This window comes from Typopeltis vanoorti, chromosome 4 (assembly GCF_054136105.1).
Source record: "Typopeltis vanoorti isolate ZY-2024b chromosome 4, IOZ_Tvanoo_1.0, whole genome shotgun sequence".
Classification (NCBI taxonomy): domain Eukaryota; kingdom Metazoa; phylum Arthropoda; class Arachnida; order Uropygi; family Thelyphonidae; genus Typopeltis; species Typopeltis vanoorti.
The window spans coordinates 42,449,982-42,474,414 of NC_143552.1; the positions used below are offsets into that span (position 1 = coordinate 42,449,982).

At 37.0% G+C, this 24,433-nt stretch overlaps 1 protein-coding gene across 2 annotated transcripts in view; it reads right to left on the reverse strand.

Annotated features, from left to right (window-relative positions):
• Zip99C (Zinc transporter Zip99C) overlaps positions 1 to 13,849 on the reverse strand; it is a 252,260-nt gene extending 238,411 nt beyond the window's left edge. For both annotated transcript variants that reach the window (XM_090391764.1, XM_090391763.1), the window contains exon 1: positions 13,483 to 13,849. In XM_090391764.1, the coding sequence (XP_090247890.1) occupies positions 13,483 to 13,606 (124 nt within the window). In that variant the 5' untranslated portion in view covers positions 13,607 to 13,849. The remainder of the gene's footprint in view (positions 1 to 13,482) is intronic.
• Between the last annotated feature and the right edge of the window lie 10,584 nt (positions 13,850 to 24,433).

Here is a 24,433-nt window from a genome sequence, read left to right on the forward strand (position 1 = left end):
TAATACCCTTGGAGGGTAATAAATTTTTTTTTTGCTTGGAGTGCGTTTGAGGAAAGAGAGGAATTGCATGCGAGAGACCGCCTGCATTTGAATGAGGAAGGACATAAGCATCTGGAGAGATTGCTGTTCTGAACGAGTCAGTGTGTCCCAGGGAGGATGATAGCAGGGGCGGCCTCTTGTGGGAATGGATACTTGGGAGAAGGGAGACGACATCAGGTAACACTGAGCCCAGTGAAGTCTAATGCTGGGTATAGAAATAATGGCATTTGTATGCTTTATACTAATGCCAGGAGTATCCGGAATAAGGGAGAGGAATTGGTGGTGCAGATAGCATCAGCCTGGCCAAAAGTTATTGGGATCACTGAGACATGGTTGACAGAAGGGGATATAATAACAGGAATAGAAGTTGCTGGGTACAGCATTTTTCATCAGGATAGGAGGGGAAAGCGTGGTGGTGGAGGCTTATGAAAAGTGATGACTTAGGTCCTCTAAGAGTGGAGGCTTTGGAAGGAAGTGAGACAAATGATTTTGAGAGCATATGGTGTGAGGTAGAGGTAGGCAAGACAGGATATTTAGTGGAGTGTTCCTACAGATCCAGGAGCACAGAGGATGGGGACCAGGAGATGTTTAGACATTTAAGTTTCGCAAGTGCAAGAAGAATGATTGTTATGGGAGATTTTAACTACAGTAGTATAAATTGGAGAGAGGAAGATGCATGCAAACAATAGGTGAATGGAATTTCTAGAACTCTTGAGGGACAAATGTCTTAGGCAATATGTAACAGAGGGAACAAGAGGTTCAAGAGTTTTGGATTTGGTTATAGAATCAGAAGAGTTGATAATAACTGAGATGACATCTCTCCCACCAGTTGGAGAGAGTGACCATATGGTTTTGACTTGGAAAATGAATAGACATGCAGGAGTATCAAAGAGACGGAAACTTATGTGGAATTATAAAGCAGGTGATTATGATAGTCTTAGACGTCAACTTTGGGAAGTTTCATAGAGGGAGGAATTGGAAGGCTGGGATATCATTAGTGTGTGGGAAATTGTGAAAGAATATTTGTTAGCAGCAATGGTAAGTTGTATACCACGAGTGAAGAAGAGGATGCAATTTGGAGTAAAGTGGATGACAAACAATATTAAACAGGAATTGCATGCAAAAAAGAGGCTATGGAAGAGATATAAGGAGACAGGTGAAGAGAAGATGCATGAAGAATATAAGACACAGGCCAGAAGAGTGACTAGTGTGGTAAGGAAAGTGAAACTGGAATATGAGAGGAGATTGGCCCTAAGATCCAAAGAAAATCCTCGGGAATTTTTTAGCTATGTGGCCAGTAGGAGGAGAAATGACTGTGGAAGAATGATATTGTGGGATAAAAATGGAAATAGAGTGACTGATGCAGAGGACATAGTGAAATTGTTCAATGAACACTTTATTGGAGTATTTCATCCTAGAGGAGTCAGTTTTAATGCTAGAGGGATAGGGTTGGTTCGAGGTTTAGAGGTGCAGGAGGAGAGTGTGTTTCAGATACTGAGTACTCTGGATGTCAGTAAAGCTTTGGGACTGGATGGTATTTCACCACGAGTTTTGAAAGAATGTGCTAGGGAACTCACAGTGCCTTTAACCTGACTTTTCAATAAAAGTCTGGCTGCAGGAAAGGTGCCCAGGGAATGGAAGGAAGTTAAGATAGTGCCATTGCATAAGGGTGGTAACAGACTGGAAGTGTCTAATTATAGGCCAGTCTGTGTGTCATCAGTAGTTGTTAAGATCTTGGAGAAAGTAGTGAGGGACCGTATACAGCATTGGGCAGATGAGGGTAATGTTATCTGTGAGAGTCAACATGGATTTGTGAAAGGGTGCTCTTGTTTTAGCAATATGCTAGCCTTTTATAGTAAAGTTACAAGAGCATTAGATGAGGGAAAGGCATATACTGCAATTTTCTTAGATTTAGCAAAGGCATTTGACAGGGTGCCACATGATAAGCTGATATTTAAGTTGCAACACATGGGTCTGGATGTCAGATTGGTCAACTGGATTCAAGATTAGCTGTCTGATAGGTATCAGAGAGTTGTGTATGGTGGAGCAGTTTCAAGGAGGCAGAGGGTTACAAGTGGCGTCCCACAGGACTCAGTACTAGGACCTATATTGTTTAACCTTTATATCAATGACATTGCCAGTGGACTGCAAGGGGATATTCAGTTGTTTGCGGATGATGCGAAGCTGGGAAGGATTATTAGTACTAGTGCGATTTGGTAGCCCTGCAAGAGGATTTGAATAAACTAGATAGATGGGCAAATGAAGGGGGTGGGGTCAGTTTAATGCAGCAAAATGTAAGGTCTTGAGGTTTGGGAAACATCGATGGCATGCTGCATTCTCTATGGGAAGAGTTATACTGGAGGAAGTAGGGGAGACAAGAGATCTGGGGTTGATGATTGATAGAACCTGAAATTTAGGGGACATGTTGCAAAGGTGGTGCAGGTAACACAGAGTATTGCTGCAATTATGAGAAGGACAATGACCTGCAGAGATAAAAGGGTTATCATTCCGTTGTATAAGTCTCTGATCAGACCACACTTAGACTATTGTGCTCAGATTTGGTCCCCAGGATTTGAAGAGGATAAATTAACTGTGGAAAGACAGATGACAAAGATGGTTTCAGGACTGTACAAGGATCGGCTGAGGGAATGTGGACTGCAGAGTTTGGTGGATAGAAGGAGAGGTGATATGATTGAGACTTTTAAACTGCTGAGAGGTGGTTACAGGGTTGACACTGGGGAGTTCTTTCGCTTGGTTGAACAGCGGGAAGGAGAAATGACAAGAGGCCATCCCTGGAAGTTACAAAAGAAAACTGTGAGCAAGAGGGTGAGGAGTAGTTTCTTTGCATGGAGGGTGGTTGAACCGTGGAATGCACTGCCTGATGGAGTGGTGAGAGTGAGAACGGTCAACGAGTTTAAGGAGTGGTATGATAGACTTTGTGTTGCTTAAGGGGGGGACCTCCCCTCGATGAATCTTGACAGACTTTATGTTCTTAGGAAGGACCTCCCACGATGAGTCTTTTGACTCCATGGAGGCCTGAATAATAATAATAATAATAATAATAATTTCTTGTGTTTGTATGTTAAAAGTATATGCAGTGCTTTACTAACCTAGGAGAATTTGTTGGCAAGTGAACTACACTACCAGAATGCATTGTGAATGTTAAGGATTTTAAGGTTCAATATGATAAATATGGTGCTGGTTGAATGATCCACCCATGATGATTCTGCTTACTCTATAGAGGTTGATAAAGTACTAAAGATTCACTTTCTTTAATCTCACGTGGACTTTTTTTTCCGCCTGAAAACCCTTGGTGCAGTGAGTGATGGCCATGATAACTGGTTCAATACAAAACTATAGTAATGAAGCACTGTGCTAGGAAAAATGGAAGGTTAGTATATTTATTATTATAGATATCCATATAGTCAGAAGACTCATCATGGGAGATCCATTATTCACACGCGCTAACCATTGTTCACGCAATACCTATCGTACCTCTCCTTAAAATCATTCATTGATGAAGACCCAACAACCACCTCTGGCAACCCATTCACCACCCCAAAAGCAAAAAATCTAGGCCTAATACCTTTGCTAATGATACTCTTACACAACTTCTATGGGTTACCCTCATTCTCTCCCTTCCTGCCATGTACTGAAAAAAGTCTTCAGTGACAATCATAAAACACCTTTAATAACTTATATGCTTTTATAGTGGCTATTCTTTTGTCACTAGCAGCTATTTTTTTAAGCCCACAGGGAATGCTCCCTAACAGGTTATTAGGAAGCATTCCATAAACCTGTCACAATCTTTGTCACTCACCTCTAGATCCTCTCCACCACGGAATCCAGATCTGCACAGAAGTCCAGAAGTGGCCTTATTAAAGCCTTATAAAGAGGAACATTAACATCTCTATCCCTGCTTGCTAGGTGTTCTTCAACAACCAGGTAATCTGATGTGCTGTTTTGGCTACCTTTGCAACATGCCCTCTCCCTGTCCACAATGACATCAAGTCCCAGGCCTCATCAGTTTCCTGCAGTTCATTTCCATTAATATAGTACACAGCTTCTAATCTCTTCTCAGAGTGCATTACATTACACTTGGCTACATTAAACTGGTAGCCATTTACCTTTGCAAATACTACTAGTCAGTTTAGTTTTCCTATAAGATCTCTGCACCATCTTCATTTACCATTGCTCTTCCCAGTTTAGCATGATCAGCAAACAAATGAATATTTCCTGTCAAATAATTCCCTATATCATTGATGCACAAATTAAAAACAGAGGACAAACAGTACACCACTGGTCACTTGCCTTCTCCTGGCATCTCGCAATTACCCAAAAGTTTTGCTTGGTTTCTTCAAAGAGACGCATATGAAGATACATACAAGAGGAAAAGTAAGGAGAGATAAAATACTTGAAGTATTTAAGGTTCACTTTTTTTCCCCTTACTTATTGTAAATTTAGTAAAATATGTAAGTATTTTGTTTATATTCATTTAATGAAATAAAATTTTTAAAACTATTAATAATAATGATAATCCATTAATGCCTTTTATTCTCTTATAGGAAATAGATGAGGCCATTGAAGATCAACTGACATGGCAGTTCAATCTCCACCGGTAGCCAATCAGAGATAACTGGCCGAAGACCATCAATAATATTAAGCAGAATCCAGTGAAGAGACTGGCAAACAAGTGCTGCCATCTCATGGTACACAATCCCAATATCATACATTATTGTCTGAAAGAGTAGGTTCTATGATCAATTTTCTTGAGTTTCCATTTGTCCATGCCAGAGATCACCTTTCTTCCCGTTGAAGAAAGGCTTAGAAAAAGTTCCTCTAGTCTGTTACTAGAATTGAACCAAGGTCTTTTTTCAGGTAACTGAAGAAGCAAACGCCACTTCCACTGAGCTATAGTTTTACTTTTAATTTTTTTCCCTGAATATTACATTGCTTAGTACTTATGTTTCAGCCAATTCATAACAATGAACTTTGATATGGTGGGGAAAAACTAGTTCCATTTTTTTTAAAATTCTCTATCTTAAAATACATAGAGCCTGTATAGCTCAGTGGTTGTGACGTTTACACACCACGTGCTTGACTGCATGAAGGAAGACTTAGTTTCGAGTCTAGTCAGTGACTAGAGGAAATTTTTCTAAGCCTTTTTTTTGAACGGTTCCTCAGTTAGTTGATCTTTCCATGGGCAAGCGAGTTTTTTCTCCCAGAAACTCTGGTTTTTTTGTCCCTTAAACGGAAGAAAATCGACCGTACAACCCACAGTATTTCACACATTAAATATATTTGGGTTAGGGTTAGGGACCACGAGATGACAGCACTTGTGAGCCATTTTGTCTGCATGCCGCTTAATTAGTGACAGCCTTAAACTCAAGAAAATCGACCGTACAACCGACACTATTTCAGACATTAAATATATTCATGTTAGGGACCACGAGATGACAGCACTTGTGAACCATTCTGTTCACTGTGTGCCGCTTAATTAGTGATAGCCTTGGGCCAGCTATCTCTGATTGGGTACCAGTGGAGATTGAACCGCCCACTCAGTCTCCAAAAGTTAGAGCTGAAACAGCCTCTCCTTCTCCCTATATGGGGATAAAAAAAAAAGGCGTTAGCTGATTTTTTTTTTTTTTTTAAATACATAAAACTGACCTGTTCTTTGTCATTACTGAATCCTTATTGAGCAATTTATTTACTTATCTATTCAAAATGACATATCTGAAGAAAAGAAAAGAAAAGAAAAAATACAACTTATTTTGAGACTTAGTTTATCATACTGAATTTTCACAAATTTTTATCTTGCAAAGAAGATAAAAATTTAGTAAACTGCTTAGTTATTATTATCCCATGGAGTCAAAGAATCATCTAGGAGGTCCTTTTGTCATAAACACAGCTCATCATACTGTGACTTAAACACACTCAAATTCTCTGCAAACACCACTCTCTCAGGCTAGGTATTCCAATCATTCACAACTCTGCATGCAAAAAACCTGCTTCTCACTTGTTTCCTCACACCCTCTTATGCAGCTTTCAGGGATGACTTCTGGTTCTCCTCTGATCTCCCACTATTTTCTGTATTGATCCTATACCTTAATAACTTGTAAGTCTCTATGATATCACCCCCTCTTCTTCCTATCCGCTAGACTCTGTAAATTGCATCTTCTCAACCATTCCTCATATTCAACATTCCAGAGATCAGAAACTACCTTAGTCATTCGCTTCTGGACCCTTTCCAACATCTCTTCATCCTTTTGAAAACTAGGTGACCAAATATGTGCACAGTAGTCTATTTGTGGTCTAATCAGAGGGCACTGACTTGAAGAAGTAAGGAGATTCTTGTTCCATTGTATAATTCCCAGAATTCTTTGTGCTGACCTCACAATTTTGGCAATGTATCACCTAAATTTCAGATCTTTATCCACTATCACCCCAAGATCTCGTTTCCTCCCAACAATATATCTCCACAAGAGTAAATTCTACATGCAATCTTTGTTTCCCAAATTTTAAAACCTTACATTTTGCAACACTGAACTTGCATCCCCATTCCCATGCCCATTCATTCAATCTTTTCAAGTCTTTATGTAAGGCCACAACATCTTCTCTACTCTTCATAGTCCATTCCGACTTTGCATCATCTGCAAACAACTGAATATTCCCATCCCAATCTTTGCTAACCTCATTAACATACAGGCTAGACAGCAATAGTCCTAAAAGGGACCCCTGAGGCACACTACTAGTGACTTTCATCTTCTGTGATATTTCTCCCCCATACACAACTTTCTGATATATCCATCAGATAGCCAGTCTCCGATCCAATGCACAAATCTAATATCCAATTCCAATGAAGCTATTAACTTATCATACGGTAATCTATCAAAAGCTTTTGTAAAATCTAAGTATACTACTGTGTATCCCTCTCCTCTGTCCGAGGAAGCATCACCTTATTGCAATAAGTAAGTAGATTAATAAAACATGACCTCCCTTTGGCAAATGCATGCTGTCCATCAAAGATAATACCATTGTTATCGACCCAATTCTGGATCCTAGTTTTCACTAGCTTCTCCAACAACTTAACCACAACACCTGACACACAGATAGCTCTATAATTTGATGCTTGAGTTCTATCACCTCCATTATGATGAAGCAGCACAATCTTGCCCTCCTTCCACTCTTTTGGAACTGGACCAAGTGCAAGACCCGTATTAAAAAAAATATGTGAAGGCAGATGCCAACTCCTGGCACATTTCTTCAGAACACGTGGTGATATATTATCAAGTCCCACAGCCTTATTAACATCAAGTTTGCTCAATTCGCCATATATCTCTTGCTCACTTATAGTCAGTCTCTTCTTCCCATCATTAACTGCTCTCAAACTCTCCATGATGTCACATTCACAAGAATGAAAGTCCTTTATGAACTGCTCATTGAGTATCTCCGCTATATCTTCCACAGCAGTTGTTCTTATACCATTTTCTCCAATCAATGTCATCCTTCCATAATCATTCTTTTTTTTTTTTTTGCTGGCTACATATCGAAAAAACTCCCTAAGATTCTTTTTGGGTTCATTAGCTAACTGCTGCTCATACTTCACTTTGCTGCCCTTACCAACCAAGTCACCCTCCTTGCCTGGTCTTTGTAATCCTCAAGAAATTGGTTATTACCACTTCTCTTATGCTGCCTCCATAATGCCTTTTTCCTCTGTATCACATGCTTAATCTCTTCATTCATCCATTTCACACCTACCTATTTAACCTTCTGATCCTTGGAATACATTTATTATTATTATTATTATTATTACACAACACCTCCAGGGAGTCCAAAGACTCATCGAGGGAGGGCACCTGCTCTACAACTTTCCGTCTCCACCACTCAATCCAGTAACTACAACTAACCACAACTACACCAACGCCATCTATTGCCAACCACCACTAGTATTTTCACAGACAATCACAAACATCCATGCCCGTAGTGGGATTTGAACCCGCAACCTTTTGGCTAGAGAGCAGATATGCTAACCACTCGGCCAACCAGGCTGCCAAAAAAAAAAACTCTACCTCTGTATGAGACCAGCTAACTCACCTTTAGTCAAAAGAGATAAAGGTTCCTGTCTTGGACTAGAACCGAACCCAGGTCTTTCTGACCAAAGGGCATATATATACTACTGACTAAGCTATGGAGCTTCCGTAGCTCAGTCAGTAGACATTTAGACATTGCTTCTACTAGATAGTTCTTGAATATCTCTCAAGCCGCATTGATCTCTTTTCCAGCTAACTCCTCATTCCATGCTACTCCTGCAAGCTGTCTCCTGAGTCCCTCAATTCTCCTCAGGTAGTTGTCCCTCAAAAACTTAAGAAACTCGTTTTCTTTACTTCCAGTTGCTATCTCATCATCCCAGTCTATATTGCCATAATTAAAATCACCCGTAATGATCACCCTTTTCTTATTTGCTTGACTAATTTGATTATACATTTCATAGTCACTACACATTACCAGGTCTATAACAACATCCAACTAATTGGTAGTAATTTACAGCCAGGACCAGAGCTAGACATTTCTGACACAAAGGTGAATATCATCCTCAATAACAAATGCCTAATAAAAGGAGAGTAATATTCCTAAAGATCAGCACCCTTTACAAGTAGTCACAAGATTGCCTCTTTGTTTTTACCTATTGTACCAACTCTAAGTGCAACTGTAGATATTAGATAATGCATCCCAAAGTAAACGTATGTAGACTTACTTGAATTCAAACTAAATTACATCATATTGTATGATGCTGTTATTCGCAATAGCATCCAAAAATAATGTAATATCACAAATTATATTATATAATAAGCAAAATGAGCAAGGATGATGTGATATTAAAATTTCATGTACCATAGAAACAAAATAGAATTGTAGTAGTAGGAACAGTAAGCATATAATGGCAGGGCACTCCTGTTCTTGACTCAAACTGTTATTCTTTCTTCAACTTATATGTAGAAGTTAATCTGCAATACAGAGAGGTATGTAAACCAAACACTTATTTCTAGACTACAGCAAATGACGGTTTGTATATAGGGGTAGTTGACATTACTGAGGAGAAAGAAAGGATAATAAATACAACACAAAGAAGAAATGGATGAAAGTGGATGAGGGTAAAGTCAAAAACAGATGGATAGAAGAATTGTGGCGCTTTCAAATTGTTTTAACAGGTAAGTGGATGTTTCAACCATGACATCACTTGAAGAATTTAAATAAGAAAGCATGCAGCACTGCAGTGGGGCAAGTACCAGTAATATCATCTTTGTCAAGTTTTGAAAATTCATTTGTAGGAGATACCCTCTAGTGACCAGATGGAGAAGAAAGAAGAGACTTCACTCATGTTTACCAACATGTGAACCTGGTTGAAATGGTTTCTGAGCATGCTAGTTTGTATGGTGCATTATATATGTTGATCTAAAGCCACCCAAGTGTGAGGAAAGTAATAGGTAGTGGTGGTATGGAAAGTCATTTCACTATTGATGTTGATTTTATTTTTATCCTCTGTTTGGTTTTGGAATATTGATAGGATGGGCCCTTGTAATTCTAAGATATGGTGATTGAAGATATGTTCTGACATGTGACCAGTTACATCCAGATTGAAAACAAGCAAGATATACTGGATGCTCTGTATTTATATATTGGGGATGATAGTAAACTGTGCATGTGCACACACACACACATATGTATAAAATTTTATTTTATTTTTATTTTTTTTGTTCATGATAAAGACATTAGTATTTGAACATCATAGTATCGCATAAAGACTATTCAGAAATATACTTGAGGATTTTTAAGTATGTTTGTTTTATAAGTGAATTTTAATATTTTCTTTCACAGCTAGTATTCTGTGGATACAGCAGATACTGACTTAAATTAACTGTTTTAGTGTAGCTGCTGAAGATAATGAAATGTTGCACTATTCAGAGAATGGCATGACTGAAATGCCCACTTCCCTGTTTGACAGCCAGAAACTCCATTTTACTCTATCCATCATTTCTTACCCTATCTCTTCTTCTTTTAAACTATATTCAGGAAAAAGAAAGGCAGGTATGGAAGAAATGCCAACTACTATTACCCTTTACACGCCACTGTCTCTAGAATAGGTTAATTCTTTGTTTATATAACTTGCTCTGGAACATTCTACCAACATAAGCTTTCTATCATACCATTAACCATTTGAGCAGCATTGACATACATACGTAGTGCTCATATTCAATAATTATAGTCATTTATCACTTTTATTCAGTCTCTGTTAATGGCATATGTTACATCCTTACTGTGCTATATATATATTGGGCAAATCAATAAGAATGCCTATGTGCATAGTGATGCAACTTTTTAATACTACTAAGCACTGTTTCTCTACTGTATACTAAGCAAATTAAATGGTGTGCAATATTTCAGTCAAATGTTTGCAAATAATGCCAAGTTGAAAAGACTTATAAAGAATTATTCTGATGTGATAAGATATCCCTTCAAGAGAGAGAGAATAGTTGACATGAATAGATGAGTTGGAATATCAGGACTCGGTTTAACATTGTAAAGTGTATCATCATGAAATTCCCAATATTTTCACTCAAGGGGAGGAGGGGATACAAAGTATTATGATAGTACTATAAGAAAAATTTACATCATTACTAACTTCCTATCAACAATTTTCCTCCATATTAATCTGTTATTTATCATGACTCCAATGTTGTAAGAGGTTGTATTTTGGTCTTCTAAGGCACTTTTTATGTGTGTGTATATATATATTTCTTTCTTTCTTTGGCAACCATATGCCTGGGAAAGGAGTGTCCTGGGTTCGATTCACGTCGCCAATGTGAGGAGCTTAAGAATCTTTCTCAGACATAGCCAAGTTAGCCGATCTTGGGTGTGGACAGCAGGGTTCTTCTCCCCAGTTTATCTAGGGTTTTTCCTCCCGCAAAGCAGGCAAACCAGCCCCGTGAACACATGGATTATAGTCAGGAATACTAAAGACCCAGCCATAGGCCTGATTGTCAGCTATGCTGGTCCCAAACCCGGATAAAATTTGGGGGGATAATCGTGCAAAGATGCCACACTATCTCTCTCTCTCATATATATATATATATATATATATATATATAGTCCCCTCATTAGGAGAGGACTCAACCCATCCTACGATGGACGAGAGGGATAGGAGGATACACACACACACACATTTTTTATGTAATAATACTGCGTGCATGATTACACACACCTCCCCTTAAAAGGGGCCTCACGGCGATTATATCATCATACGAATAAATAAATAAATAAATCTTTCTTTCTTAATCCTCCTCTTCTACCTTTTAAGATGTCAAGGTTTTTTATTCTTGCAACTGCAACCGTCTCGAGGATAAGGTGGTTGGCCCTATGCCTCAATAAATATATATATTTATTACTTGTAAGAAATTACATTCTTGTTTTAATTCTATACCCAAACACAAGCATTAAATAACTCCACAACTAGTCCTCTTATATAGAAGTGACTAGTTGTGGAGTTATTACTGTTAACTTAACATCAATTGCCTTAGCATTCCAATAATGCAACAACATTAAGGGAAGGGTGACTACCCAGACTGATCTTGACTTTTACTGAGGTCTCAACAGTGGGAACCAGACCCAAGAAAATACTAAGGTTAAATCAACGAAGAAGTCATATTTTCCATATACAAGTAGAAATAAAAGTGCATCACTGGCTCCCATAGATGAGACAAAGGTCTGGGTGGTGACCTGATGAACTGATGTGAAGTTAACAGCCTATATACAAATATATTAGCTGTGAAGTTACTTCATGATTATGGTTATGCTTGGGTATAGGATTAAAACAATTTAGTATACAGCACATTTCACTAAACTTTGAAGCAACATATCAGTCTGATGTTTAAAAAAAAGCAAAAAAAAAACAAAACTGCAATGTGTTATCCACTGGTGATGTTGAAGTGCTTTAAAAATTTTGTTATGAAGTTAGTTTACTTAATTACTGAAAATAATTTCTGCAGGGAAAAAAAAGGGAACAATGTTAGATAAGCATTCTGCTAGTAATAACAATAAAGAATAAAATATTTAAGACAGTTTAAATATGTTTAAATACGAGCAAATAAAACAATACAGAAACTAAATGTATCCATGAAAAACATTTACCATCTCTCTCTCTTTCACAGATTTTTTTTAAATTAGTATCAATTAGATTGGTTAATTAAAAAATAAATGCAATGAAATAGTTGGTGCTTAAATGAGAGAAAGGATATTTTGCGAATAAACCAGAACTATTTAAAATATTAAATCAGTATAATTTCTGGGATCCCCCATTTTTCGAGGAGTTCCAAATGAATCCATTTCAACATCTAACAACAAATAATCACAATTTTTCATTAAGTTTATTAAATTAAGTGCGCAAAAACGTGTGTGTGTGTGTGATCGTGCACGCCGTATTATTACATTATATAAAAAAAAAATGTGTATGTATGTATATATCCTCCTATCCCTCTCATGCGTCCTAGGACAAGTTGAGTCCCCTCCAAATGAGGGAACTATATATATGAGAGAGAGAAATAAAGATAGTGTGGCATCTTCGCACGATTATTCTCGGATTCTAAGGTGTCAGTGAAATAATAATAATATAAATGTTTATCAAAAGTAAAATAAGAAAAATTATATATATGGCTCCTTTAATATAACACGCGGCAACCAATTCGAAAAATACTGGGATTATTGAAACTAAGTTTCATATACTTCCTAAACTTGTAAATCTATATAACAAAATCTAAACTTATAGAAATATAGGATATGCTGGGATATAGAATATATTTTAATACACAAGAAAATGATTACATATTTCAGAATATGTACTGATAAGTTTTCTTTATTTATTCTTATTTCATTGCAAATCACTACATGAATGTAATTACACGAGTTGCAAAATTTCATAGTAGAATTTTGGATTAAATCCTTGCAGACATCTAAATGTCCGGTTTTAGATTATTATCTACCTATTCAATTATTTATTAAAGTACACAATATACATTATTTTATTATTTTTCTATAAAGAAAAATAACTCGATATAGTAAATATACTAAACTGCGCTACGTTGATGTTGCAAATATATAATTCAATAATTATTTACTTAAAACAGTATAACTATGATTGGAAATGAAAGCGTTTTCTATGAAACTTCGCAATGAATGTTTATAAATTTTGGCTACTATTACTGGAGAAAAGTGGTAAGTACATAAATCTAATAACGACGATTTATTATACATAGAAAATTATGTGTAACGTTATTTTTTTAAATTTAAAATGTTACAAATAAATGTTTTGTATTAAAAGGTCTTTATTTGCATATTTTATCACTTAACTATTTTAGAAACTTAAAATAATTTTTTGAATAAAGAAATTACCTTGCTCCTGATTTAGTATAACTCTTGAGTTAAGCGGAATAACAAGTAAAGGAACGACACCACTAAGACCAACAGCAAATGATGCTAACAAAGAAAATATCCATGTCTGGTACTGTTCATACATTTCAGAATAAATATTCAGGTCACTGAAAGTATTCCATAAAGAATCTGTCAGCAGCACGTCTCCAGATGTAAGGAAACTGGCTTTCTGAACTCCGGGAACCACAGACTGTCATATAACTTAGTAAGAGCAGAACTCGTAGTCTAAACAATTAATGTATCCAACGATTTTGAAATTAAACAGTGCAAATAATATGCCATATCACATAATTTAATAGACTATTGAAATGACGACGGAGGAGGAATGTAATTCGCTACACCTCCACACTAAACGTAAGCAATACATCTTCTCGAACCACATAATCAGCAGAACACAAGCACGACTTCATTCACTACGCCACCAACACCTAAAGTTAGCGTTTGTTACCAGATGCGGGACAAGTGGCACTTTAATTATAAATTTAAAGTATCGCGATTCGGTCCAGTTACTTGTATGAAATGTGTATGAACTTAACAACATAAATCTATAAAAACAATTTTGCTAAAGAAAATAATTATAATATGAGATGATCTGGAAATTTAAATATCATACATCGAATTATGAAATTTAAATATCATACATCGAATTATGAAATTTAAATATCATACATCGAATTATGAAATTTAAATATCATACATCGAATTATGAAATTTAAATACATTCAGACAAAAACAACAAAACCGATTTTGAGCCGCTGATCATAAGCCCTTAAAAAAAAAAAAAAAAAAATATATATATATATAAATGAGTATACTAGAGTTAACCCCCCCACACACACACAGATTTCCTTAGAATACAATTTTTAATGCGTGCCCAATTGTTGTGACTTCGGAAATAGCAATGAATGATGAATGAATGAGAACACAATTTAAGTTAAAATATATTGAACTAAAATATATTAAGTTAAAAGAAATTGCTTTTGAAGCAAGAGGGCTATTTTTATCTTGAAAAGAAAAAATTAAATAAAGAACAATAAAATGGATTGTATGAGTGACTCATGAATGATAAAGCTCCCTTTAAAAAAAAAAAAAAAAAAAAAATTTTAGTATTTCATGTATGATTGTGATCGGGATAAAAATATAAAGATAGGATAAGTGATTGAAAAGCGACTTAAAAGATAGGCTAACTGAATGTTTTAAAAACTAATAATATATAATATAAAAACTAGGCATTTATTATTTTTTTCCTGTCTACTTTGCCGTTTGGAAATTTCTCACTCTCTCTCTTTCTCTTTCTCTCTGATGGAGCCTCAGTCAGTGGTGTAGCTAGAGCTTTTGCCGCCCGGGGCGATCCCCGAGTTTGTCGCCCCTCTCAATACAAACCAAAAATACTACAAAAAGTCAAAATGACGTATAGGTAAATAAATGTGTTTATTTTTAAAGTAAAACTTTAATTCGAACATTCTAAAATGGTATTTTTCTTGTTTTTCTATTAGCAAAATCGTCGATGACATTTTATTTAGAAAAACAATATTTGGAAATGAGTTCTCGAGACTGTATTTTAGAATTAACTGCAAAAGTTCAAAAAGGTTCAAAGTGCCGCCCGGGGCGGACCTCCCTCCCCCCCCCCTCCTCTAGCCACGCCTCTGGCCTCAGTTCAGTCTGCCATGCCTGTGGTTGGAATCGCAGACTCTTTGTAAAGGCTTCTTAACTGAAAGTGAGCTAGCCGATCTCATGCGAAGTTTGTTATCCGCAATTGGGGAAACAAATCACTAGAAGATATATAAATAAATAATCGACATAATACACTAATCTCGTAGCCCTAGTTCATTCAGCTGTGGTTCCAAACAACAATAACATCAATGTTGCCAATAAAAACTGTCATTAGATCGAAGTTGCTCACAAGGGGAAGGTTTGTTGTTTTGATTTATAGCCAAAGCAACTAAGGCTATGAGGTGGTTGTTTTATATCTGTAAATTGCATGTTTTCTTCTTGCGGTTATGCCTGTTTCACGGGAGGAAAAGCTGACAGAAGTAACTTCTACTAGGATTTTTTCAGCCATTTCTACAGTTAATCGATGTTTGTCACAACCAAGTTGCTCTCTCTCTCTTTCTCTCCTGAAAGCTGAGATATTAACTTCGCAACTTAAAAAATAATCGACCATATAGGGTTTAGGCCCAAGAGATGACAAAAACTGTTTGCTGTTTTCTCTCCCTCTAATGTATATGAAATCATCGATAGACTTTGTCTCGGCCTCCTCCAATCTTCCAAGTTAATTAGTGCTAAAAGCAGAGCAGTTGACCTACTCCTTTGAGAATAAAAGGCTTCAGTGGATAATATGATACTTTTTTGCATGGTAAATTTATTTCTAATAATCATCGTTAAAAATGAATAAAATAAAAAAATAACGAATTGCCTGTGCTAAAGATCGACTTTGTGTTGTCGTCAGAGCAAACGATTAAGTTTTTTTCTCCAGGAAACTCGTTCTTAATATGGTAACTCAGAAAAATCGAACTATAGAATTCACCACTTCAGACAACAATGCGAGTTCGAATTTAGGATTATAATATGGCGCAGTTGACTGCCGTACTCTTTCTCTCCCCTGATTCCTTCAAAATCGTACGTATAGTTATCTTTGATGAATAAGGATGACAAAGCAAAGTTCCTTTGAGCTAAAGGAGCTTTGCCTTGTCCTTTTTGGAAAAGGCATTATATGAGTGATTTATTTTTAAATTATTATATAAATAAATCAGCCAGTTTCTGATCGTCAGTCGAGCGGAAATTGACTGACCGACCCAACTCATTCTGTCGAAGGTTGAGTTGGGTTGGTTGTAATTACGACCATAGTAACTGAGGCTATGAGATTAGTTTACTATGTGTGATCTCTAGATAGTTGTCTGTTTTAAGGATTGAGAAACCTAATTTCCAGGGTGGAAAACCCTTCCATCTCTGCAGTAGTGCAAGAGCACCTGGCATTGGGGCAACTCTGAAGAGTGCCAGTGACAGGGATTTTACCAATGATGGAAATTATCACATTAAATTTAAACAATAAAAAAAATTAAGCCTTGAGCCTGTGTAGCTCTGTGGAAGTGGTGTTTGCACTCCATTGCCCTTGACCGCACGAATGAAAGTTTAGGTCTAGTCGCTGACTAGAGGAACATTTTCTGAGCCTTTTTTTCGATCGGTTTCCGAGTTAGTCGATCTCTGGAACGGACAAGCGGATTTTTTCTCCCGGAAACTCAAGTTTTTCTTCCCGTGAACTCAAGAAAATCGACCATCGAACACACACTATTTTCATACATTAAAAATATTGTGTTAGCGTTAGGGACCACGAGATGGCGGCACTTGTTAGCAGTCTCTTCACTGCGTGGCGATTAACTTAGTTAAAGCCTTGAGCCAACTATCTCTGATTGGCTGCCAGTGGAGATTGAACTACCCATTCAGTCTCCAAAAGTTAGATAGGACTAAAACGGCCTCGCCTACTCCCTAGATGGGAATAAAAGGTGTTAGCTGATTAAAAAAAAAAAAAAAAAAGGCGCATGGCTACGAATTTGCTAAAGGTGACAAAACTCGTAGCTAACCTAAATAAAGTTGAGTTAAAATTTTTCTTAAAGCTTTGATAAAGGTTCTTTGTCTTAGAAAGAATTCTAATCCAGGTCTTTCAAACCAACAGGATATCTTTGATACTGACTGAACTACAGAAGCTAAGCTGTTAAGGGGAAAAAAGAGATAGATGAAATGACCAAAAAAAAGATGAGAAGCTGGTTCACTGAGTTTGAAGTTGAACTATGTATGGATATTGACGAACTGACTACCATCTTAAGAATGGTGGTCGTCAGAACACTGTCCATGAAAAAATACCTACAGTAGAGGCATATGACAGAAACAGAACTTAGAAAGTGATTGAAGTGAATCTGTGAGAAAAATATCATCAATCGAAGTTATTATTACACTACCCAAATGTCAGAAACAATATTCTATGTTTAAAAGGTTTTCCAGATTTATGTGGTGTAAGGAGTTGCAAAGGTGAGGTATACTGGCTTAAACTGGAAAGACCTCCAATAAGTGATGTGTTGGTGCTAGGAAAAGTGAGAGATGTAAGTCAGCCCAACAAGATAACGCTGATCATTAATGGATATTTCCATATTATTAAAGTATCATTAAATGTAAGAAGTAAAGCAAGATATTCTTAAGAAATAAGAGAGGACTGTGTGTTTGTTAGCATTCAAATTTGCAGGGTTGTCGTTATCCTCGATCGATATTGATAGAAACAGGGTGTATAATCAGCAAAATAATAGGTGTAAAATTTGAAGTTAGTATAGGATTAGGTCATTTATATGCGGGAAGAAGGGCGTGGACGAAAGTTCAGAGCCTTAATTTCCACACTTTGACAGGTAAGTCTAAAGGGAGTATATCATCTACCTTCACAAGTAATAAACAATAAGCGAGACGAATCTAGTGATCCAGTTGCAAAGAATGAAAGCTCATCATAATATTTTAGTCTGGTACTTCTTCCTGAGATTATCAAATTAAACATGCTTTGTTTCGATACGATTTTATATAAAAAATATCTGCTAACGCCTTTATTCCTTTATAGGGAGTAGGCAGGCCCTCGATACTGAGGACAATTCAAGAACTATTCAGGGCAATTTGTTTTGCACTATTTAACTTTATTTCGAGACTGAGGGCAGTTCATCCTTAACCAGTAGCCATTGAGAGATAACTGGCCCAAGATTATACTAATTGTAAACGGCATCTAGTGAAGATCCTGGCAAACACGTACTGCTACCTCGGAGTTCATAACTATACCACAATATATTATTGTCTGAAATAGTCTGGGTTCTAAGGTTCGATTTTCTTGAGTTTACGAGACGAAAAGCTCGATTTTCCGTCAGACAAATCCGCTTGCTCGTGCCAGAGATCGACCAACTCGAGAAAAAGGCTTACAAAAAAGTTCCTGGTGAGTAGAAATGAACGAAGAAGTCTTGCTTCGATCTAGAGCTGAGGAAGCGAACACTACTACTGAGTACACAGGCTGTCAGAAACTATGGAATTATTTAGTAATATTAATCTTTAAGAAAAAAACAAAATGGCTAGCCAAACATGTGATTTTCTCAAAATACTGTCTTTATGTGGTAGTGGAAGTTTTTTCGTCGGTTTAAATGAGAATGAATGTTAATGGAAATTGGAGAATCTGGTGGAATACCATCGTCCAGAAATAACGAAACGGAACAGTGGATAGTTTATTCGAAATAATCCACCATTAACCACTGCACAAAATGTGAGTTGCATAAGGCTGTTGCAACTAGAGAGAATCGGGAATGAATAGAACTTCATCCAAGTTTGTGCAATATTTGCTAGCCAAAAACTAAACATAAGTATGGTATCCTCCATATTCACTAGATTTGGCTCTCGTAATTTTTATTTTAGTGAAGCGCAAAACAGTTTTGAAAGGTTACAGATTTTCACTTGGGCTACCCAGCATCTAGTTTTTGCAAGGTTCATATGGCATCATGTGTTTCATGCTGCTGAAATCGAAGGTATAAATCTTCAACGTCGGTACCGAACTTAACCTTCTTAATCAAAAGTGGGCTAGCATATGGAGAATTGCAAGGTGGATGTATGTTGGTTCCTGGAAGAAAAACAAAGTCTTTAACACATTTCCAGTCCTGTTTATAAAGTTATAGACGATTCAATCGAGTATTGAATGTTGAATGGGCCATCACAAATGTTGTTGTTGTTTTTTACAATGCCCGCTAGTAACAGGTTCGTTCTTATGTAGTCTTCATTATTTAGTTCACAGTATTAAAAAGCCTGGTTTGATTTTCTTTGATAACTATTATCACTTAAATAGGCTAATACCATTATCATGTACTTGATTATAACTCCACTACTAAATGAACAATGCATATTACCTTTGTATATCATACCGAGCGATATTTGCCGCAAACTAGAGTGACAATAGAAAACTTAAATATTCTGAAATGCTATAAGAACTTGTCTTCATGCATTTTATGTTACTAAAATCGAAGGTATAAATTTACAATTTCAGTAGCATAAAATCGAAAATATACTCGAGGCTGGTACAGTTGCAAGATCTATGTGTTGAATTTAGAGTGGCTCTTGTGTATAGTATAATTTGTTCAAAATGAATAAATCTTGAAAAATCCATAATTCAATTATGACTTAGTTTATATGGTCACACAATTGGATTTCTGGAATTCTATATTCTGAGATAGTTTGTTTGCCCTGGTTTGTAAGTAATAGAAACATTCAAGTGGATATGTATTCCAGGAAAGCAGCAAGTTTTTTTAGAACCTCACAACGACAATTGTATGACACTCATGAATAATATGCCAAATCCATGCAACTCCAAATGGATGAGAAGAACTAAATTTTAATTTTGATTGAACCTTGGGTTGTGTATCTCAGTTAACCACCTTATTGGCCATTGTGGATCAAATACGCATCCTCATATGCTTCGAATCCATGATAAACTCGAAGTCTATACACGTCTTGGCCGGTAGCGTGGTTAAATGAATTCTGAAATATTTAGTAAGAGTTCTGGCTTTTGAATTTTGGAGCAGACAATAACCAGTACTATCTACCATTCAGGGTGTTTCTCGAAGGGTATCTGTAAAGCGTGTTCGCGCAATATGCTCGAAAGAAAAAAAAAGTTGCATAACACCGATCTAAGTTCACATATACATGTACATTTCCTGAATGGAAGTTGCAAGTTTTTACTTCTCGGAAGCTTTGGTTTTTTAACCTCGCAAAATGAGCAAACCGGACATAAGAACACACTCATATTACAAATGTAATATACTGGACTTAAAGCCTTAGTTTCTTCGTCCTTAAATTCCAAACACAACAACAACTTGAATGGCTAGCTCACTAAATGTGTGCTTATGAAACTAGATAAACTTCAAAGAACATTTGTGGCAAACGAATAACAGTATTGCAATTTCCCACAGCTTTATAAGTACATCTCTCAGACCGTGATGTTGCAGACACTGGAGTCATTCTATCCTAACCTAATGTATTATTATATATTCACAAAGAAATAGAGAGTTGTAGTAAACTTTAGCTACTTGAAAGAATGCATAATCCAATCCCATCCAGTGTCGTAACAAGGTTGGAGCGCGTGGGGAATGAACCTTGGAGGTAAAGAAAACATAGGACGCAAAAATGTTCAGGAGATGGCTGGTGAGATTGTATGATTGTTAAACAAAATTAATTTAATTACACATGATAATATACTCTGTATACAGTTGTCAAAAAATACATTTACGGTATCGTTGCACCCAGTTTCGGAATCCTAATTCTGCCAGTTATGGAAACGGCCGTTTTTTTTTTTATTTTATTTTATTTTTTTTATTATTATTATTATTTCTCCCTGGCCTCCTTTGTCCTTGTTACGGTATTGGTTACATCTTCCTATACGTAATTAAGCCTGGCGATATGTTATGGCTAAGAAACCCGACTATATATATATATATATATATATATATATATATATAAACCGAATTTTTGATGAGGATAGGACATCAAATATCTCCATGGGTCGGCTATGTCTGTCGGTGCCTGTGCTGTCTGGCCATATTGTCTATTTTGTATTAAAAAAGTAAAAAAAAAAAAAAAAAATCCGGGAGTTAAATCCCTTTCAACCTTACCGAGCTTAGATCACGCATCATTGTTTGAAAGCGTTGGCTCGCGTCCTAGGTGGGAATCGAATCTATTTATTTCCCATCGAAAAACGGCGACGCTACTGAATGGAGGTGCTCTTGCAGAATGAAATGATCAAACTATGAAATGCTATAAAACAAAACATCTAGCCAGAACTAATTTATTTCTTCCTATTTGTTTCTTCCTAATTTTTATAATGGTTTGAATGGCAACTTCTGTTTAATAGAGTCTAAGTTACTGTAACATTTTGACTGTCGAAAATTTCTTCAATCTTCTCATTATCATGTAGCTATTATCTGAAGATATGATAGTGACAAGACAGCGCAGAAACTTCGATGGGGGGGGGGGGGAAGCACATCATATTCTTTTATTACCGCTCGCTTTAACCATTGATCTGAATTCTAAAACTGATGATACTCCTCTGCTAATGTTGAATGCCAAACTTCATCCTCAATCAGCAATTATATGCTGCCTTTCAGTTGACTGTTAAATACGTCAGTTCTTCAAACAATGTTGCCATTACTGGCTGTAAATACCTTTGACTCATCAAAGGTATTTACAGCCAGTAATGGCAACACTATCGGCAAAAATTTTTTTCTAAGTTGGTACATCTGTCATAAGCATCCATGTGAAATTGCAAGTCATTCTATCAAGTAGTTTTTTTTTTATATACAGCTGCAAAAGTGTTGTCTGTATCTATTGAAATGAATAAAATTGGGTAACGTGCGGTTATAAAAGTCTTTGTAAAAGAAGGTTTAACGCCAAAAGAAATTCATTCGAAGTTCATAAAAGTTTATGAACTTCGAAGTTCATAAAAGTTTATGGGCACTCTTCTCCTTGGTTTGCGACAATTAAGAAATGGGCTGCCGAGTTTAAACGTGGCCGTACCAGCCTTGAAGTTGATCCAAGTGAAGGACGTCCAAAAAGGGTAACAACACCAGAAATCATTGATCAAGTGCGCGATATGGTATTGGATGACTGGCGAGTCAAAGAGCGTGAAATTGCTGAGACTATAGACATTTCAAAAGAATGTGTAGGATATATTTTGCATTAAGAATTGCAAATGAAAAAACTTGGCGCAAGATGGTTGCCGTGCTTGCTGACAACAGATCAAAAACGCACTCGCATGAAAATCTCTGAACAATGCATGGAGCATTTTAACAAGAATAAAACTGATTTTGTGCATCCATTATTACTATGGATGAGACTTGGATTCACCTTTACACACCAGAATCCAAACAGCACTCAAAACAGTGAACAGAAGCCGGTTGTTCAGCGCCAAAGAAGACAAAGTCGGTTCCATCAGCAGGAAAAGTCATCGCATCGGTGTTTTGGGATGCTAAAGTCATTTTGTTTATTAATTATCTTGAAAAGAGTAAAACAATAACCGGGGAATATTATTCCGATCTTTTCGACCAGACTAGACGAAAAAATTCGTGAGAAAAGACCCGGTTTGCAGAAGAAAAAAGCATCTTTCATCAGGACAATGCACCTGTCCACAAAGGTGTTTTGGCAATGGAAAAATTAAGGGATCTGCACTATGAATTGTTGGAACATCCATCCTATTCCCTAGATTTGACTCCTTCTGATTTCTATCTCTTCCCAACAATAAAACTTCCTCGCTGGTCAGCGTTTTTCTTCGAATCAAGAGGTAATTTCAGCTGTAGAGGGGTATTTTGAAGATCTTACTGAGAAACACTGTTGAAAAATAAAAATAATTTCGAAATTAGAAATTCATTTTTTCATTGTTAGGCCGAGAACTTTTCAGATTACCTTCGTATATATATATATATATATATATATATATATATATATATATATATATATACACGGACACCCCATGAGCAAGTTGCATTTCTCCATGTAACGAGTCACGTGTTTGTATCCGGGAGAAATTTGAGCAATATTATGCTCCAATGTCTTGGTGGACAGCAGCAGATGTCCTGGTGAAATTCCTGCGAGAAGAGAACTGACGAAGTTTTAAAGAGGTGTTGTGAAAGGATGCCATGTTACAGGACTACCTGTTTTGCCCACTGTTGATAAATTGGGCCATCCTAGGTCAACAATCAGTGATACCATACTGAGATAGAAACGCAAGGAGTCAACTGCAAGTGCTATCTCCAGTGAACGACCAATCACACTCACCAAACGTGACAATAGATTGCGACCAAAGATAATATATAAAAACCGTTATTCTTCGACAGAAAAGTTGAATGCGGAGATCCGGGTATCGACTGGAACACGAATCTGCACAAATATTGAGAACTAAGGCTCACAACATTGGTTTCAATGGTAGAACCATAACATGCAAGCCCCACAATACCCAGATCAACATGCATTGTTGTCTTCAATGGTGCAAAGAGCACACATAGTGGGATATGGAAGCTTGTAAAGATGTGTTATAGAGCGAAGAATCACGCTATGCCCTCTACCAAGGAGGGTGTGTGTGTGTGGAGGGGGGTGGATGCCCGATGAACGTCTTTTACCAGAATGCTTAATCCCAACATGAATTTCGGAGGTGGCGGTAGGATGATGTAGTCCTGTTTTACCTGGTTTTGCCTCTGACCTGTGTGGTGCCACGATCATTGAACTCCAAGAGGTATCTGAACATTTTGGACAATGTAATGCTTCCTACTTTCTGGCTTTTCTACGGAATTGACAGGAATCGTGCATTGTCTTCCTGAAAGGAAGACAATGCACGATGTCATAAGGCTGCTGTAACTGCGTACTTTGTATACTTGAACGTTGCCATACTTGACTGACTTCCACAGATCCCTGATCTCAACCCTATTGAACATCTGTGGGATGAACTGGAGCGCCAGGTGATGTCAAGGGACATCCGCCCCACAACAGTCCAGGACCTGATTACATGCTTACAGGAAAAAAGGTTCAAACTTCCCATTGATCGCTATCGTACGCTTGTGGAAGTATGCCCGTAGGATTACTGCAGTCGTCACAGCGAAAGGAAGGTTCTATATCTTACTTAGGTGAGCTTCATGGCTGTTTGTTCATCACACTGTGTAAGGACTCACCAGAGGCACTCTACATCAAACAATCCATCATCTATACCCTTGTTCCTCAACCTGTGGTCCGCGGACCGGTGCCTGGCGGTCCGCCAAAAATTTCTTCGTCTCTCAGAAACAACGTTCCAGCCAAATTATATCAAATTTTCTAACCTCTAAGCAGCAGCAGATGTCGCACTAGCTATAAATTGTAATTTCATAAC